We start from the raw sequence: 19,604 nt of genomic DNA, 5'->3' as shown, positions 1-19,604 counted from the left end.
GACTGCTGACGCTTTCCATCTGGAGAGAGGCGCCACAACTTTCCTTTTTTGTTTTTTCTTTTCTTAAAGGTCTCTCTCCGTCTCATTCAGTCACAAAGAAAGACAAAGACAACGCACATTCAGAGCGAGGGGGTATTCTTAGAGCTGTGGTGACAGAACTGGAGATCTGTTTTGCTTACGTAATGCTGATGATTACGCTACTCTGGACGCACACAGACGCACCGGTTACTCATGCATTCAACACCCGATTTAACACCCTCACCCAGTCACTCACACACACACACACACACACAAACCTGTGGGAAATTTCACACACTCACCCTGTCACACACATTCATGTCTGTGGACAATTACATACACTCACTCAGTCACTCACCCACACGGAAACCTGTGGACAACTTCACACATTCACCCTGTCACACACACACTCACACCTGTGAACAATTTCCCACACTCACCCTGTCACACACACTCGCACCTGCGGAGAATTTCACACACTCACCCTGTCACACACACTCACACTGTGGACAATTTCACACACTCACCCTGTGGACAATTTCACACACTCACACCTGTGCAGTTTCACACATTCACCCAGTCACTCACACCTGTGGACACTTACACACACTAACCCTGTCACACACACACTCACACCTGTGCACTTTCACACATTCACCCAGTCACTCACACCTGTGGACACTTACACACACTAACCCTGTCACACACACACTCACACCTGTGCACTTTCACACATTCACCCAGTCACTCACACCTGTGGACACTTACACACACTAACCCAGTCACACACACTCGCACCTGTGGACAGTTTCACACACTCACACAGTCACTCACACACTCACACCTGTGGACAGTTTCACTCACTCACACCTGTGGACAGTTTCACACACTCACACCTGTGGACAGTTTCACACACTCACCCTGTCACTCACACACTCAGACCTGTGCAGTTTCACACACTCACCCAGTCACTCACACCTGTGGACAGTTTTACACACTCACCCTGTCATTCACACACTCAGACCTGTGCAGTTTCACACACTCACACAGTCACTCAGACCTGTGCACTTACACACACTTACCCTGTCACACACTCACACCTGTGGACAGTTTTACACACTCACCCTGTCACTCACACACTCAGACCTGTGCAGTTTCACACACTCACCCAGTCACTCACACCTGTGGACAGTTTTACACACTCACCCTGTCATTCACACACTCAGACCTGTGCAGTTTCACACACTCACACAGTCACTCAGACCTGTGCACTTACACACACTTACCCTGTCACACACTCACACCTGTGGACAGTTTTACACACTCACCCTGTCACTCACACACTCAGACCTGTGCAGTTTCATACACTCACTCACACCTGTGCACTTACACACACTTACCCTGTCACGCACACACTCACACCTGTGGACAGTTTCTCACACTGACCCTGTCACACACATCCTCTGATCTGTGGACATTTTCACACACTCACCCAGTGACTCACACAACTGGAGCACATGGAGGAAACCCACACAGATGGAACACACCACAATCCTCACGGACAGTGACTCTATGTGAGGTTTAAACCCAGATCCAGAGACTCCGGAGCTGTGTGGAAGTGACATTAGCAGCACCATTTCCGTAATATTTTACAAATATACCATTTATGCAAAATATCCAGCTCTTCTGTTTAGTTTTCTTGCATATGGTCCCTTTAATGGCTTCCATTTTGATAATTCTGTGGGGGTGTATTATTATGTACAGTACCGGCCAAACATTTGGACATATCTCACTGGTGAAATAGGGCTATTCACTGTATAGAGCTGTGTACCAGCCCCTACCTCTGCACAACCCCAGTTATGGTCTCAAACACATTAAGAAGGTGAGCAGGTTCTACAAATTAACTCTCGACGAGGCCACAGCTGTTCACTGAAAATCATTCCAGGTGACTGGTACTGTATGTATTATATCTTTATTATTATGATATATTTTAAGACAAAATACAACCAAGCAAAACCGGCTAAAACGCAGAGCTCCTGCTCACTCCTGGGATTTCGCGTTGAACTGAGCTGTGTGTGGCTCATTATCATTTACAGGAACATGTGCTGAAAGAGGGCTTTCTGAACAGAGCTGTTTAGACAGGGGGAGAACGCTGCTGTGGGGTTTGATCCTTGTGGGATTTTGGTGAAAGCAGGTCAGACATTTCAGTAAGACCCTAGAACAATGTTAACCTGTGGAAAAGGGGTAGAATGTGTCTCCTTTAATGGTGCTTTATTAGTGTTTACAGGACATATCATGCTCTGTTGTATATTATACTGCATATTTAATGTAAAAAAAAGTGCCATAAAAATATCCCACGCCTGTTCTCACTAAGTATTTTAAGGTGAAACAGCTGATGATGAGTGTGCGGTAATAAGTCACACAGACCTATTTAGAACAGCATGAGTAGCTGCGGATACAGGCCCTGAGCTGGAGCACGCATGACGCCTTACACAATCAAGTGGAAAATATAATCAGTTACTGTTTAATAATAAATTCATCAGAGTAACACGGGAAAAAGAGCATGCCACAAAACCACAGAGCTCTGTCGAAGAAGCCCAGATTCCCTAGTATTTCACTGATGTACGAACAAATCATGTTTATTTAATCCTGGCTGTTACTCTGGGGCTAAACTTGAAGTAGAACGCAGTAGTAATTTCACACAGTGGTGCAACAGCTAAGCGCTGGCCCTGGTTCGACGCCAAGTGGTGCTTCCACTGTCCACGTACGGGAGCCTTAGAGAGCACAACTGGCTACAGTCTCTTGATGGCCCCATAGCTTGGGCGTCTGCAGCTCATGTGACAGATCTGGATAGTTTACATTCTCTCCTGTGCAGAAGTAAGTGGTAACTGACACTTATCTCCCCTCCTCCATAATGTATAAAGTGTGTGTGTGTTTTGAGGTGCAGTATTTGAATCTCCAAGATAATTAGATACTAAAGCTTAATCACAGCTTTTTTTTACTGAATATTATTCACAAAAACAAACCTGTTATAAATGTTGTATTGAACAAAAAAGCCAAAAAATATAATGGAAATCCACAGTTGCCCTAAAAACACAGTTTCTAAGACACAGGGAACAACTGGCATGTGTGTTTACTGTAGGAATCTGGCGGGAACACACCCTGGGGAGGGCGATATTAATACTTTATACTTTAATAATAATAAAAAATACCACTGCACAGCTCAACACAGTTAGAGGAGAATACTAACTGCCCAATATTTCCCAACCCACCAAAGACAGCGAGGTCATTTGTGCTCTCCTGGTCTCAGAGCGTGGAGGCAACAGGACCCATACTGGTATCGGCTGATGCTCAAGGTTCCTGAACTGATCCTGCTGTAAAAAGTGGGTGTCTATGGCACCATCTCTACTTAATAGCTGAGCCCCCCCCATGTATTTCATTGCTTGTTGATGACAGCCATGTTTGCTTTTAAGTTCTGGATGAGGGATATTTACGAGCAGCATCTGGACGGCTGGTGGGGTCTGTGAGTGCCCATGAGAGAAACGCCATACTTGCCTGTCAGAGTGATCAACCACAGCGGGTTTATCCGCGCACTAACAGCTGCTGATTCGCATCACACACAAGCATTAGTGCAAGAGGAAAAAACACGAGTTCTCGACATGCACACACACACACACACACAAACACAATAACACATTCAACAACAGCCTAAAAGCATCCCAGATCATTCAGATCATTACAGATTACCCAGTACATCACAGAGTATCACACACTCACGTAGTTACTCACACCGATGGACACTTTCACACAGGCTGTCCACTTAACTGTGTTCATTCATTCATTCATTGTCTGTAAGTGCTTATCCGGTTCAGGGTAGCGGTGGGTCCGGAGTCTACCCGGAACTAGGGTTGGGCGGTATAACGATAATACTGTACATTGCGGTGTTTAAAAATGTGAACGGTATCTCAAAATGAGGGTGGTATATATGACGTGTAGGGGCTGTCTAATTTCTGTTCTGTGTCTTTAAAAGTCGGCTAAAATGTTCATGTGCATTTAAAAGAGCCACAGGGAGGGGGCGCTGTGGGAGCTCAATGACTGCTGATGTCACGGTCTGAAAACGGGTGAAGAAAAACACAAGCCCGGTAGCCCACTGCAGTTTAGCATTTAGCACTGAATTTTGGTGAAAAGACAGACGAAGAATGCTGTAAACACACAACCTTTACTCAACTTTGTGCCCACAGGTATATGGCTTTATTCTCTAAATATGTGTGTTTTGAGCCTCAGTTCGCTGAAAAATCTGCTGTGGCGTGAGAGCCAGCTGTGCTTCTAAACAGTGTAGAACCGCCTTATTTCACTTATTTTATGGAACATTTCTGTTCCTCCAGCACCAGTTGCTAAAATGTACTCTCTCAGAAACAGGTTCTTATCGTCAACACGTGTGTCGGTGGGCACTGTCAGGTTTGACGGTGTTTCAACTGTGTTTAGCTAAATTCACTCAACTTTGTGTTCACAGATATAAGGCTCAGCGCAGCCTGACAGAGCACCCCCTCCCCACGGTAATACCGTATACTGAGATAATATTTTGAGATATGACCGTATGAAAAATGTGTATAGTGCCCATCCCTACCCAGAACCACTGGGCACAAGGCCAGGAGGGGGCGCCAGTCCTTCACTAACTCACTCACAACTGTGGACACTTTTGAGTCGCCAATCCACCCACCAACATGTGTTTTTGGACCATGGGAGGAAACCGGAGCACCCGGAGGAAACCCATGCAGACACAGGGAGAACACACACAACTCTTCACAGACAGTGACCTATGCTGTATTGGAACCCACAACCCCAGGACACTGCAGCTGTGTGACAGAGACCCTACCTGCTCCACCACACCTTCCTCTTTATGTAAAAAATGTCAAAAATAATAAATAAACAAGAAATCTTTTCCCCTCACATCTGGTCCATCTGATTTCTCACCAAAGCTTTAAGGAGATGAAGGGACGGCTTATAATCAACACAAGGCATGAACGCCATCACACTGGAAACAATACTTCAGTTTGGTGTAATCAAGCAGAATGTGGCGTCAGAGGAGAAAGCACCTAACGTTAGCTGCTTCAGCAGGACAGTTGCCATAGAGACATTGTCGTTACTAGCCTCACGGTATGTGGTGGCTAACTGTGCCGCTGATCATTTACAGGCCTAAATTTAGCTCCGCGCTCTCACCGAGATGTGACATTCTGTCCTTCAGACGACACTGGGAGAGGGAGAGAGGGATGGCTCCTTGCCCGAGCTCAGATGGGTGGTATTCACCAATAAAGAAGGACACAAGGTCAATTCCACGGACCCGAGTAGATACCGAAGCGCTGAGATAAGACCTAGAAAGGAGAAAGATAGCAAGGGCAAGGTCACACGTTTTTCAGCGCCAGCAAAACAAGAAGAATGATCAACAGCACATCTAGAGAAACAGTAACCGAAGCTGAAAGTAAACTGGTTATACTAGAGATATGCACATATCGGAATTCTGGGCAGATGCCGATTTCCGATACTACTACAGAGTTAATCCTGCCCCTGCAATGTGATTGGCGGAGAGACATTCCAGGAATGGCAATATTGCATGACAGTGGAACTCTAACCGAAGCGCTTCTGGTATTACTCCGCAAAGTACACGTAACCTAGCAACGACGCCATTGTTTACAAGACAGCGGAGGATGGACTTTTTCAACCCATGGGGAAATTTTAAACAGAGTAAAAATATCTTCTAACTTAAACAGACAGAACTTGGCATGGAGGAGAATATGTCTCCTTTAAAGATACAATCAGCTACAACTCCAAGACCACCATGAGTGGAACACACAAGGAGAAACCAAGCTCTTCATCAAAGTAATGTTTAAGGCACCCAGTCCAAGTGTCATTATTGCGGGGGGGGTTGGGGGCAGCTGTGTTATAGCTATAGCTTAGCTTGAATAGCACTCACTGGAACTGAAGGAAGGTGGAGGAGAAAGTTCTCCAGGGAAACATTCAGGCTGATTAGCTGGTCCCGACCAACACGAGCACCTGGCACACCTCCGAGCAGTCAGCATGGCACTCTGCCATCTGTATGTGCCAAAGCCTGGATGGTATAGAGGATGGCACTCCAGTTCCAGCCATGGGCAACCATCCCAGCTCCCGGAGAGCAGTTAGAACTTAGGTGCCTTGCTCAAGGGCACATCAGCCATGGATGCCGAGGGAGGAGACACTGCTGTTCCTTCACTTAGCCCTCCCCAATTTTCCTGCTGGTCGAGGGGATCAAACCAAGATCCTTCACTCATCAAGACTGATTCGCTCACCATTAGACACAGATGCCATGCAATATCTACATCATTGTGGAAACTGGCATTGTTGGTATATGTTTAGAAATAGAAAAGAAGGGAAAAATACCTAAAAAAAACCAAAAACAAAACAAACAACAAACCAACAAAACAATGAATGAAGTTCTGGCTGGTAAAATGTAGTGCTGGGCAACACGACTGCAAATCAAAATCACGATTTACCCTGATTACAATTAATGAACAAATATTTTGTTTTTGTTTTTTTGCCCTTCGTAGTTCAATGACGAGGCTTGTACTGTAAATATCCTCAAGTATTAAATCTGGCTACACTCTCTTGGGGGGAAGATGAAATTGTGCAAATGTGCAATTCAATTAAAAAAAATTTGCTTCAATGGGTCAGGTGCAAGCATTTTTATCTTGTTTTTTTTTTTAATTGTTGATATGTATATAGTCTGCAATCTGATGTGTTTATAGTCTGCGGTCTGATGTGTATATAGTCAGCAGTCTGATGTGTATATAGTCAGCAGTCTGATGTGTATATAGTCAGCAGTCTGATGTGTATATATTCAGCAGTCTGATGTGTTTATAGTCAGCAGTCTGATGTGTTTATAGTCAGCAGTCTGATGTGTATATAGTCAGCAGTCTGATGTGTATATAGTCAGCAGTCTGATGTGTATAGTCAGCGGTCTGATGTGTATATAGTCTACAGTCTGATGTGTATATAGTCTGAAGTCTAATGTGTTTATAGTCAGCAGTCTAATGTGTTTATAGTCAGCAGTCTGATGTGTATATAGTCTGCAGTCTAATGTGTATACAGTCTGCAGTCTGATGTGTATACAGTCTGCAGTCTAATGTGTTTATAGTCAGCAGTCTGATGTGTATACAGTCTGTAATCTGATGTGTATATAGTCAGCAGTCTGGTGTGTATATAGTCTGCAGTCTGATGTGTATATAGTCTGCAGTCTAATGTGTATATAGTCTGCAGTCTAATGTGTTTATAGTCAGCAGTCTGATGTGTATATAGTCTGCAGTCTGATGTGTATAGTCAGCGGTCTGATGTGTATATAGTCTACAGTCTGATGTGTATATAGTCTGAAGTCTAATGTGTTTATAGTCAGCAGTCTAATGTGTTTATAGTCAGCAGTCTGATGTGTATATAGTCTGCAGTCTAATGTGTATACAGTCTGCAGTCTGATGTGTATACAGTCTGCAGTCTAATGTGTTTATAGTCAGCAGTCTGATGTGTATACAGTCTGTAATCTGATGTGTATATAGTCAGCAGTCTGGTGTGTATATAGTCTGCAGTCTGATGTGTATATAGTCTGCAGTCTAATGTGTATACAGTCTGCAGTCTAATGTGTTTATAGTCTGCAGTCTGATGTGTATACAGTCTGTAATCTGATGTGTATATAGTCAGCAGTCTGGTGTGTATATAGTCTGCAGTCTGATGTGTATATAGTCTGCAGTCTAATGTGTATATAGTCTGCAGTCTGATGTGTATATAGTCTGCAGTCTGATGTGTTTATAGTCAGCAGTCTGATGTGTATATAGTCTGCAGTCTAATGTGTATACAGTCTGCAGTCTGATGTGTATACAGTCTGTAATCTGATGTGTATATAGTCAGCAGTCTGGTGTGTATATAGTCTGCAGTCTGATGTGTATATAGTCTGCAGTCTAATGTGTATATAGTCTGCAGTCTAATGTGTTTATAGTCAGCAGTCTGATGTGTATATAGTCTGCAGTCTAATGTGTTTATAGTCAGCAGTCTGATGTGTATATAGTCTGCAGTCTAATGTGTATACAGTCTGCAGTCTGATGTGTATACAGTCTGTAATCTGATATGTATATAGTCAGTAGTGTGGTGTGTATATAGTCTGCAGTCTGATGTGTATATAGTTTGCAGTCTGATGTGTATATAGTCTGCAGTCTGATGTGTATATAATCTGTAATCTGATGTGTATATAGTCTGCAGTCAGATGTGTATATAATCTGTAATCTGATGTGTATATAGTCTGCAGTCTGGTGTGTATATAGTCTGCAGTCTGATGTGTATATAGTCTGCAGTCTGATGTGTATATAGTCTGCGGTCTGATGTGTATATAGTCTGCAGTCTGATGTGTATATAATCTGTAATCTGATGTGTATATAGTCTGCAGTCAGATGTGTATATAATCTGTAATCTGATGTGTATATAGTCTGCAGTCAGATGTGTATATAATCTGTAATCTGATGTGTATATAGTCTGCAGTCTGATGTGTATATAGTCTACAGTCTGATGTGTACATAGTCTGCAGTCTGATGTGTACATAGTCTGCAGTCTGATGTGTATATAGTCTGTAATCTGATATGTATATAGTCAGTAATCTGGTGTGTATATAGTCTGCAGTCTGATGTGTATATAGTCTGCAGTCTGATGTGTATATAGTCTGCAGTCTGATGTGTATATAGTCTGCAGTCTAATGTGCATTCAGTCTGCAGTCTGATGTGTATACAGTCTGTAATCTGATGTGTATACAGTCAGTAGTCTGGTGTGTATACAGTCTGCAGTCTGATGTGTATATAGTCTGCAGTCTAATGTGTTTATAGTCAGCAGTCTGATGTGTATATAGTCTGCAGTCTAATGTGTATACAGTCTGCAGTCTGATGTGTATACAGTCTGTAATCTGATATGTATATAGTTAGTAGTCTGGTGTGTATATAGTCTGCAGTCTGATGTGTATATAGTCTGCAGTCTGATGTGTATATAGTCTGCAATCTGATGTGTACATAGTCTGCAGTCTGATGTGTATATAGTCTGCAGTCTGATGTGTATATAGTCTGCAGTCTGATGTGTATATAGTCTGCAGTCTGATGTGTATATAGTCTGCAGTCTGATGTGTATATAGTCTGTAATCTGATGTGTATATAGTCTGCAGTCTGATGTGTACATAGTCTGCAGTCTGATGTGTATATAGTCTGTAATCTGATGTGTATATAGTCTGCAGTCTGATGTGTATATAGTCTGCAGTCTGATGTGTACATAGTCTGCAGTCTGATGTGTACATAGTCTGCAGTCTGATGTGTATATAGTCTGTAATCTGATGTGTACATAGTCTGTAATCTGATGTGTATATAGTCTGTAATCTGATGTGTATATAGTCTGCAGTCTGATGTGTATATAGTCTGCAGTCTGATGTGTATATAGTCAGCAGTCTGATGTGTACATAGTCTGCAGTCTGATGTGTATATAGTCTGTAATCTGATGTGTATATAGTCTGCAGTCTGATGTGTATATAGTCTGCAGTCTGATGTGTATATAGTCAGCAGTCTGATGTGTATATAGTCTGCAGTCTGATGTGTATATAGTCTGCAGTCTGATGTGTATATAGTCTGCAGTCTAATGTGTATGTAGTCTGCAGTCTAATGTGTTTATAGTCAGCAGTCTGATGTGTATGTAGTCTGTAATCTGATGTGTACATAGTCTGCAGTCTGATGTGTATATAGTCTATAATCTGATGTGTATACAGTCTGCAGTCTGATGTGTATATAGTCTGTAATCTGCTGTGCATATAGTCTGCAGTCTGATGTGTATATAGTCTATAATCTGATGTGTATACAGTCTGCAGTCTGATGTGTATATAGTCTGCGGTCTGATGTGTATATAGTCTGCAGTCTGATGTGTATATAGTCTGTAATCTGATGTGCATATAGTCTGCAGTCTGATGTGTATATAGTCTGTAATCTGATGTGTATATAGTCTGCAGTCTGATGTGTATATAGTCTGTAATCTGACGTGTACATTTGTACCACCAATCTGTCATTTACAAGGCTGCTATCCACTCATGGTCATCACGGTGATTGTGTCACAAGTCGTCTCACGTTAGAGGAGCTCCTCTTGGTTTCAGTCGTAAAAATCAAGCATGTATGAAGCTCGACTGGAATTGACTAGGATTGACTGGCCATTGCTCTCACACTCCCAGATTATCCCTGTGACAATCGACTCCAGTTCACCTCCTGACCAGGAAATGGCTTCTGATTGGAAGATTTGTGGAAATGGCAAAAGTGGAGCTAAAAATCATGTAGTGTGCAACCTGCGAATCCCAAAAAAAAAAAAAAAAACATACAGAAAGAACACCACCAGGAACACAGTTCCATCACCTACTCTCTAATCAGCTGCACTGCTTTGTAGGTATCGTGCTAATGACTCTTCACAGGAGTCCGTAAAGCAATCATCTTTTTAGAAAAATAAGCTTCATAATCCGCACCCCAGCTGTCTCCTCCGAGCTTAAGAGGTCTAGACGACCTTTCTCTCTGAATCTGAAGCTGGAAGACTGTTAGCATTCAGCCCATTGCTGCCGGAGCACTTGTGTCCCTCGAATAGAAGCAGACAACCTTCCATCTCCTTCCTGGAGTCCAAACCCTGTGTTAATTGGTTCTGGTTGAGCCGGTGGGTGGACCTAGCTGAACCAGCTGGCTCTTTCAGCAGGGGCTGCCGCACTAGAGCTGTTCTCCTTTCCTCCTTTCTTTTTCCTTCCACTTCTCCAGAGACAAAGATTGTCTTCCCCGATATGAGAGTGAGGCTCGCTTCTGTTCCGGCCAATGGGAGATTACAAACTTATCAACAGTGGCGCTAATGAAGAAATGAACTGTAGATAAGGGTTAAAGATAAGACGGCCTCCGTCAGTCGATGGAAACTTTTGGCACAGAGTGGTACATTTAAGCGCTCTGCAATCTTTTATTGTTGTAGTTTTTGTTTTTCTATTTTTGTTTATCCACAGTTTTTGTCTCATTTTCTTCTCAGTTATTAGTCGTCTCCAAACATAGTGCAGTTTCTGCAGTGCTGAGCACAGAGTAGCATCGACAGCGGCTCTAATCTCCCTGCTACCGGTCAGAGAAACGTCACAATGATTTTGAAGTGGTCAATCTTTAACCTGGGAGGTTAAAGTTGTGCAAGAGGTAGTGTCGCTGCTACAAAGCTCTAAGACCTTGGGATCCTGGGTTCACTAGTCACCTTTGGTGTGTTCTTCATGTGTCTACTTGGGTCTCCTCCAGGTGCTCCTCCCACAATCCACTATTACCTATTGACATGCAAATCCTACGCTGTAGCCAGACACACACCTCTCCAGAAATGTAACTACGGGTCACATCAATGCAGACCACAGACTGTGATTGGTCAGTAGTCGGATGGACATTGTTTATGTTGAACCAAAGACGTACAGAAACATGAACTCCTCTCCTCTGCACACAGAGAAACAGACAGCAGCAAATTCATGGTGAAAGATTACCTCTGACATGGTGTGGACTTCAGGGATGAATAAAAATATTGAACATTGAACATGTCGAAATTCAAACGTCTCTGGGAAACAATGACCACTCAGGAAAAACGTGTCGGATTTGTATGTGTTTCTTTCGTGGCACTAGGGTTGGACGATAACGATAATACCGTATATCGCGGTATTTGAAAATGTGGATGGTATCTCAAAACGAGGGCGGTGTTTATGACGTGTGTGTTGTGTCTAATTTCTGTTCTATGTGTTTAAGAAAATAGCCAAACATTTTTGTGCATTTAAGTGAGCCACAGGGAGGGGGCGCTGTGGGAGCTCAGTGACTGCTGATGTCACACACCATGTGAAAACCGGTGGAGAAAAACAAGCGCAGTAGCCCACCACAGTTTTGAGTTTAGCTCAAACTCTCTTAGCCTTAAAAGAGGAAGAAGGATGAAACCAGACAAAATTCTCAGAAGGCCCTTCACTCGACTTTGTGCTCACAGATATGAGGCTTTATCCTGTAATTATGTGTGTTTTGAGCCTCAGTTCGCTGGAAAATGATGTGCTGTGGTGTGCTAAACCAAGTGCATGTTTCTTAGAAGCTCTGCTTCTAAACAGTGTAGAACCATCTTAGTTTGCTTATTTCTGAACTTTTCTCTTCCTCCAAAAACAGTCATTGAAACACAGCACAAACACTCAGTGCAGCTCGAAAGTGCACCCCCCACACACCCACACCCTCCCCATGGTAATACCGTATATCGCAATAAACGTCTAAAACCGTATGTCGGTAAATTACATTGTGTCCCATACATAGTCCCTAAATAGTGCACTTTAAAGATTCATAAAAGTAACTCTACTACACCTCTATATTGTGCACTACATAGTGTAGGGGAAGATGTTTGAGATTCAGCCCTAGTGGTGGGGGGGTGTAATTGCAGGGCGAGGCAGACACCAACGCAGAAGTGTAAACACTCTCAAAGGCGTAGGGCCCTTGCCGTTAAGTATAAATCGACCTTTACTCTATCAAGGTATCACGTTGGGAGGGTGTAGAGTCATACCCCTTTCTACCTGACACTGACTTTGTTTGGACATCTAATACATCATTATCTGCTGATACCGGTCCAATAATCATTTGCATTTTTGGATCACTGCCCCCTCCAATATACAACAAGGGATTATATCTACTGGTGAAACCCATCACGAGTTATAAATTACTGGTCCTAGTACTCATATAGCTTTGTGTCCTTACAAGTTTAACCTGAAATCCACAATTCCAAACCAAAGTATGGTGGCCAAGTAGAGGCTGGCAAAGCTCCTCCTCTTTTTCTCCCCCCTCCCTCCCTCCCTCCCCAGAGACCACAGTCCATCTACCTCTCTCACCCCTTCATGAATCCTTCATTGAAGTCTTGTGCCCTTTTCATGCTCCAGTGAGGAAGACAACAGCCCTGTGTCAATCATTCACCTCAGACACTGACGGATTTGTGGCTGAAGGTGGCACGAGAGAAGTGAGAGATGGCTGAAGAGGGTGTGGTGTGGATTGGAATGAAGCCCGACTGTTGGAGGCCTCGGAGGGGTGCTGGGGGACTCTGGTGACCCGGGGCCACAGGGGTGAGGGGGGTGGTATGGCACAGATGGCCCAGTCTGGTGCTTCCTGGTGCCTCTTATGATCTGGGTTGTGTTCCAATCTGCTGGGCTCAGTGATAGCCCTGGTCACCGGGCAGTGTCTCAACACGCAGCTACATCCCGCAGCCGGAGAAGAGCCGCCTGTCTGCAGCTGGAAATCTGAGGGTCATTTCAAGAACACAGCTCCATTTTCAGCTCCAAAGCTTCTCTCTCTCTATCTCTCTTTCCATTCCTCCTCTTACTCTCTTTCTCTCTCCAGCAAAACCTCTTAACATTCCTTCACTCCTCTCTCTCTCCCTCCACGCTTCTTTTTCTTTCTCTCCATGTTACCCTTTTACCTCCCTCTATTTCGGAGTCAATCCCTCTCTCTGCGACCTCTCTTTTCCTCTCTCTTTATCCATGCTTCTCTAGCTCTCTGTGGTTCAATCTATCACTCTCTCCCTCTGTTTATTTATCCCCTGCATATCTATCTATCCATCCATGCATCTCTCTCTCTCTCAGAGCATCAAATCAATAGGAACACTATTGCGGATGGAAGGTCACTGGTGATTTGTGGTAGTCTGTGTTGTTGATAAGCACCACTGCATTCTTTCACTCACAAGCATGCAGAGAACTGTGGGAACAGCTTTGTAAACAAACAGTCTCTCTCTCTCTCTCTCTCTCTCTCTCTCTCTCTCTCTCTCTCGTCAAACATTCACAGCCAGAAGCTTCTCCTTCCACAACAAATCTACATGACTATGCTGACCAACAATCCCCTGGTAAACCAAGTGGACGCCTGATATTTCCCCCTTTTTCGCCGAGCACACACACACACATACACACACACACACACACACACATACACACACACACACACACACACACACACATGTGCTGGCTGTAAACAAGACGCCAGATCAGACTCTCCGTCCGATCCCAACAAGGGCGCACATGCACCTCAGTGACAGCGCGTACCAGCACCGGAGGAGAAACATTCTGGACACGTACGAACACTACGCAAGCAAGAGAGAATAGCTTGTACTCACAGAATACTCAATGGTCCCCTTGGGTCGCTGGAAGGACATGCGGCGGCTAGCGGCGTCCTTCTTGTCCGGCGTCTTCTTCTGGCCCGTATCTGAAAGCAGACGAGACGGCAAGGTTCGCATTACGTTCATCCTCCTCCTCTCAGCTCACAACAAGCCGACGCGTTTCCCAGCCTCGCGGCCAGACAGCTCATCCGTCAAGCGCCGGGCTGAGAGCTGGAGCGCTGCGAGACGATCCTCTCTCGCCTCGCACTCTTTCTCTCTCTGTCGCTTGCTCGCTCGCTCGCTCTCACCCCTCCTTCTCCCCCCTTTCCCCTCCCTCCCTCCTTCCTTCCCTCTCTCTCTCTCTCTCTTATCTCACTGAGTCTCTCTTGCACTCTCCCCCTTCTCCCTCCCTCCCTTTCTCACTTGCTCACTCACTCACTCCTCTCTCTCTCTCTCTCTCTCTCTCTCTCTCTCGCTGTGTCTCTCACTCTTTCACAGCCACAATGACAGCACCTTCACCTTGCTCTTGCTGTTTCTGTCTCGCAGACTCAGGAGCACCTTAAACCTCCTTGAAGGGTGGCAGATAGAGTGAGTAAGCAAGAGAGAGAGAGAATGGGAGTAAGTATGTGTGTGTGTGTGTGTGTGTGTGTGTTGGAGCTTGTCTACCTCCACTGTGTGTGTGTTATTAAAACAGTGAAGGTTATCTATAGCTTCGAGGTGGATGTGTGTGGGCTGCTATCAGGGCTGAAATATCATGCGATGACCTGATGACCACATCCACAGGGAGACATTTCAACCGCAGCAAGAGCAGGTTGAAAGATTGCTGTGAGGGTTTGTCTGCATTCAGCCACAACCAGCATTGGTAAGAGCAGATACCAGTGTCGGACAAAATGCCCCTGCTGATCTCCTAAGCACTGCAAAGAGCTCCGTCACCAGAGAACTGCTACAAAGCCAAATGCTGAGGGGTGGGGTAGCAGTACACCCGTCTGGCCGACACTTGGCATTGAGAATGTCTCCAGATTTTTCAATCGCGATTCTACCAAATGGTATATCAACAACATGTATCACGATAGCGATACGGCCTCATCGTATCGCCCGCCTCTACTTGATGGAACGCAGTGTAAGGAGGCACTCTGTAGAGCGTTCTGTATGCAGCAGGCCAGAGGCTAACAGGTTCCTCACACGAGTTTGTGTGACAAAAAGCGAGGCTCAGCTGTGGAACCGTGAGTCATACGGCAGCTCTGCTATTTCTGGGGCTTTGGAAGGCAGAGAGGAGACGGATCCAGAGGAAGAAGGACGCCTGTTTGCCTTTGATTGCCCTTCTGTGAGCAGAAGATGCACTGATAGTGAAATCCAAGGCTGATACTTTAATCCTAGAGTTTTCTGCTGATTTTTAAACATTACCCAAATACTCCAAGACGAATGGCAACACAACAACAAATGGGTTTCTCTTGGAGATATGTCTCCGCTCTAATTAGGGCTTACACCAGCTCTCCAAATGTGACCTTCCAAAGCCATACATCACAGTGATAGACCTCACCCATGTGTTCATGGCTTAATGCAATCAACTCCTCACAGCAAGAGGCTGTTACTGAAGCACTGGGTGTGCAAATGTCTCTGCAGATTTGGTTAAATACACAGAACACAATGTACTTATGGACTTGTACTATGTACTTTGGACACATTTTTGTTGTGTTTAATTAACAATGAAAAAAATAAACAAATCAAATGTACATTAACATCAGCAAGGGCGGCACGGTGGTGCAGCAGGTAGGTGTCGCAGTCACACAGCTCCAGGGACCTGGAGGTTGTGGGTTTGATTCCCGCTCCGGGTGACTGTCTGTGAGGAGTGTGGTGTGTTCTCCCTGTGTCTGCGTGGGTTTCCTCCGGGTGACTGTCTGTGAGGAGTGTGGTGTGTTCTCCCTGTTTCTGCGTGGGTTTCCTCCGGGTGACTGTCTGTGAGGAGTGCGGTGTGTTCTCCCTGTGTCTGCGTGGGTTTCCTCCGGGTGCTCCGGTTTCCTCCCACAGTCCAAAAACACACGTTGGTAGGTGGATTGGCGACTCAAAAGTGTCCGTAGGTGTGAGTGTGTGAGTGAATGTGTGTGTGTGTCTGTGTTGCCCTGTGTAGGACTCGCGCCCCCTCCAGGGTGTGTTCCCGCCTTGTGCCCAATGATTCCAGGTAGGCTCTGGACCCCCCCACAACCCTGAATTGGATAAGGGTTACAGATAATGAATGAATGAATTAACATCAGCATTAAAACCTACCAAATACAGTTTTGTCTCAATCACTCATTCACTAACTCACATAACACGTTCACTCACATAAATATCATTCACTCAGACACTGATTCACATACATAATCACTCAAATACCATATTCACATACTGACTCAGACACTCATTCCCATACTCACATAACATACACATACATATTCACTCACATAAATATCACACTCACATATTCATTCACTCATATTCATTCAGTCACTCATTCATTCACTCACATATTCATTCAGTCACTCATTCATTCACTCACATATTCATTCAGTCACTCATTCATTCACTCACATATTCATTCAGTCACTCATTCATTCAGTCACTCACACATTCATTCACTCACATATTCATTCAGTCACTCATTCAGTCACTCACTCATTCATTCAGTCACTCATTCATTCACTCACATGTTCATTCAGTCACTCATTCATTCACTCACACATTCATTCAGTCACTCACACATTCATTCACTCACATATTCATTCAGTCACTCATTCATTCAGTCACTCATTCATTCACTCACATATTCATTCAGTCACTCACTCATTCATTCAGTCACTCACTCATTCATTCAGTCACATATTCATTCAGTCACTCATTCATTCAGTCACTCACACATTCATTCACTCACATATTCATTCAGTTACTCATTCATTCAGTCACTCATTCATTCACTCACATATTCATTCAGTCACTCACTCGTTCATTCAGTCACTCATTCATTCACTCACATAACACCTTCACTCACTCACTCACTCACGTTTACATAAAAAAGATTATTTGCTTTTCCATTAGGCACATTTTTAGTACCTGCTCACTAGTGGCTCCAGGTGAGCTAAGAAGGGGTAAAACCGTGATATGTAAACGCTGCAGAGCTCTGATTGGTCAGAGAGCATTACGGCTCCATATATAAAATCTCCAAGCTACACTAGAGACTTAAGAAGTCAGCCCATGAAATTACACCATGGTCTTCTGAAGAAGTTCAAACGCTCCTTGGATCGGACGCTGCAACAAGAAAGGAACGAACTCCACTGACCCGTCTGAACCCATGTGCGGCTAAGCTGCGTTCAGTCCCAACACGCAAATAAAAGAGGAGTAAACAACGTTTAACATTACCACCCCTTGTAGCTATTAAAGCCTAAAGCCCCGCCCACAGTGGGTTTTTGTATTTCGTGTCGACTGCGGAAATGAGCGTGGGGCGGTTAGAGGCTGTCCTCCAGTTTGATTCAGAAATGTCGTAACTGAAATGAGAAGTTCTTGTTCGCTGTACTTTTCCTGTGAATTTTTGTGTTTTATTTGGTAATGCACATAAAGGCTGTATAAAATCTCCTATTTTGAAACCACAACAGAGAGAGCAGAGACAGTACAGGGCGTGCGAGAGGTCACATGATCCATTGTGACGCTATTGGTCGGGGACTCAAATTCGCATGTTAAAGTTCACCAAAGTTAAACCTGACGTGAAACTTCGCCCAGAAATCGTGTACTCGGAATTCACCTGTGGCTGCGAATCTCATTGAAATGAATGGAATTTCACATGTGAAAATGTGTGCACATAAACCCAGTGTGTAACGCTGTTCTGGTTAAAGACCAGCTACATTTCAGGGGCAGGGGCTGTGGTAGGGGAAAAATGAACCGATACCAAAAAGAGAGTAGAGTCGAGTAAACAGCATTCAGTAGAAAAATGCCATATGTCTTTGCTTAGAAATCAACAGAATACGTCATTTCACAACTTATGTACACAACTAACAGAAAAAGAAACAAAAATAGTGCAAGAAAGTAAGAAATAAACAAGAAATTCATTCATTATCTGTAACCCTTATCCAGTTCAGGGTCGCGGTGGGTCCAGAGCCTACCTGGAATCATTGGGCGCAAGGCGGGAATACACCCTGGAGGGGGCGCCAGTCCTTCACAGGGCAACACCTACACACACACATTCACACCTACGGACACTTTTAAGTTGCCAATTCACCTACCAACGTGTGTTTTCACGCGGACACAGGGAGAACACACCACACTCTTCACAGACAGTCACCCGGAGGAAACCCACGCAGACACAGGGAGAACACACCACAATCCTCACAGACAGTCACCCGGAGGAAACCCACGCAGACACAGGGAGAACACACCACACTCCTCACAGACAGTCACCCGGAGGAAACCCACGCAGACACAGGGAGAACACACCACACTCCTCACAGACAGTCCCCCGGAGCGGGAATCGAACCCACAACCTCCAGGCCCCTGGAGCTGTGTGACTGCGACACTACCTGCTGCACCAAATATTAATTAAATATTAAATACTGTTAAATATTGTTCCTGTTCAATTAAACACATGCATCTCCATTTTTTGGTTGAATCCGTCCTTCACACTGTGTGAATATTTTATGACGACTGGACCTTTTTTACATTGACTTCCACTGAAAGTTAAGCAGGTTTTAGGAGATACATGGTTTAAATTGGTCAGCGGCGAGAAACCTCACGTGGTGAACTGAGAAAGGCCTTTCACACATTGCAATGAGAGCAGCCTTGAAAGCAAAAACAAAGAGTGTAATATGTGTGTGTGAGTGTGTGGGAGCACAGAGACACACCAGCTCCAGTAAATCCCCCTGGAGTGAGTCAGTGGCGGGGTTCTGGAACATTCCTCTTGAACCATCTCCATAGCTCCACTGGCCTGACACGCTTTTTAATAAGATATTCATTTACTAGTCATTTCACACAGTGTCTGCCAATCTGAGCGCCGCAGCACAATCCTGGGCTCTGGTAATCGAGCGAAGGGCAATGTGCTGCAAATGAGAAACTCTAGCTCTGTTTCACTGTGAAATAGTGAAAGGGAGGCGACGGGGAACATCTGCCTGTAGTGAAACAATACCCACAAACACACGCTTTAGGATTTACAGACCTATGCAGACTGATCGACCACAGGACCTCCACAGAGTACGCCAAAGTTTGGCGGTGGAACATTCTCAGCGCTGCAGTGACACTGACACCTTGATGGAGTGTTACTGTCTTCTGCTGGTACAAGTGGATCAGACCCAGCAGTTGCTACTGGAGTTTTTAAACCCTGTGTCCACTCTCTTAGACACTCCCCCCTGATTGGTCCACCTTGTAGATGTAAAACCAAAGACAGT

The 19,604-nt window shown here is 44.6% G+C and overlaps 1 protein-coding gene across 1 annotated transcript in view; it reads right to left on the bottom strand.

Annotated features, from left to right (window-relative positions):
• oxr1a (oxidation resistance 1a) overlaps nucleotides 1–19,604 on the bottom strand; it is a 204,663-nt gene that overhangs the window by 49,905 nt on the left and 135,154 nt on the right. The window contains exon 3 of the mRNA XM_066645433.1: nucleotides 14,218–14,306. Within this exon, the coding sequence (XP_066501530.1) occupies nucleotides 14,218–14,306 (89 nt within the window). The remainder of the gene's footprint in view (nucleotides 1–14,217; nucleotides 14,307–19,604) is intronic.

The sequence above is a fragment of the Hoplias malabaricus genome, chromosome 1 (assembly GCF_029633855.1).
Source record: "Hoplias malabaricus isolate fHopMal1 chromosome 1, fHopMal1.hap1, whole genome shotgun sequence".
Lineage (NCBI taxonomy): Eukaryota > Metazoa > Chordata > Actinopteri > Characiformes > Erythrinidae > Hoplias > Hoplias malabaricus.
This window is presented reverse-complemented; position numbering and strand designations above follow the sequence as displayed.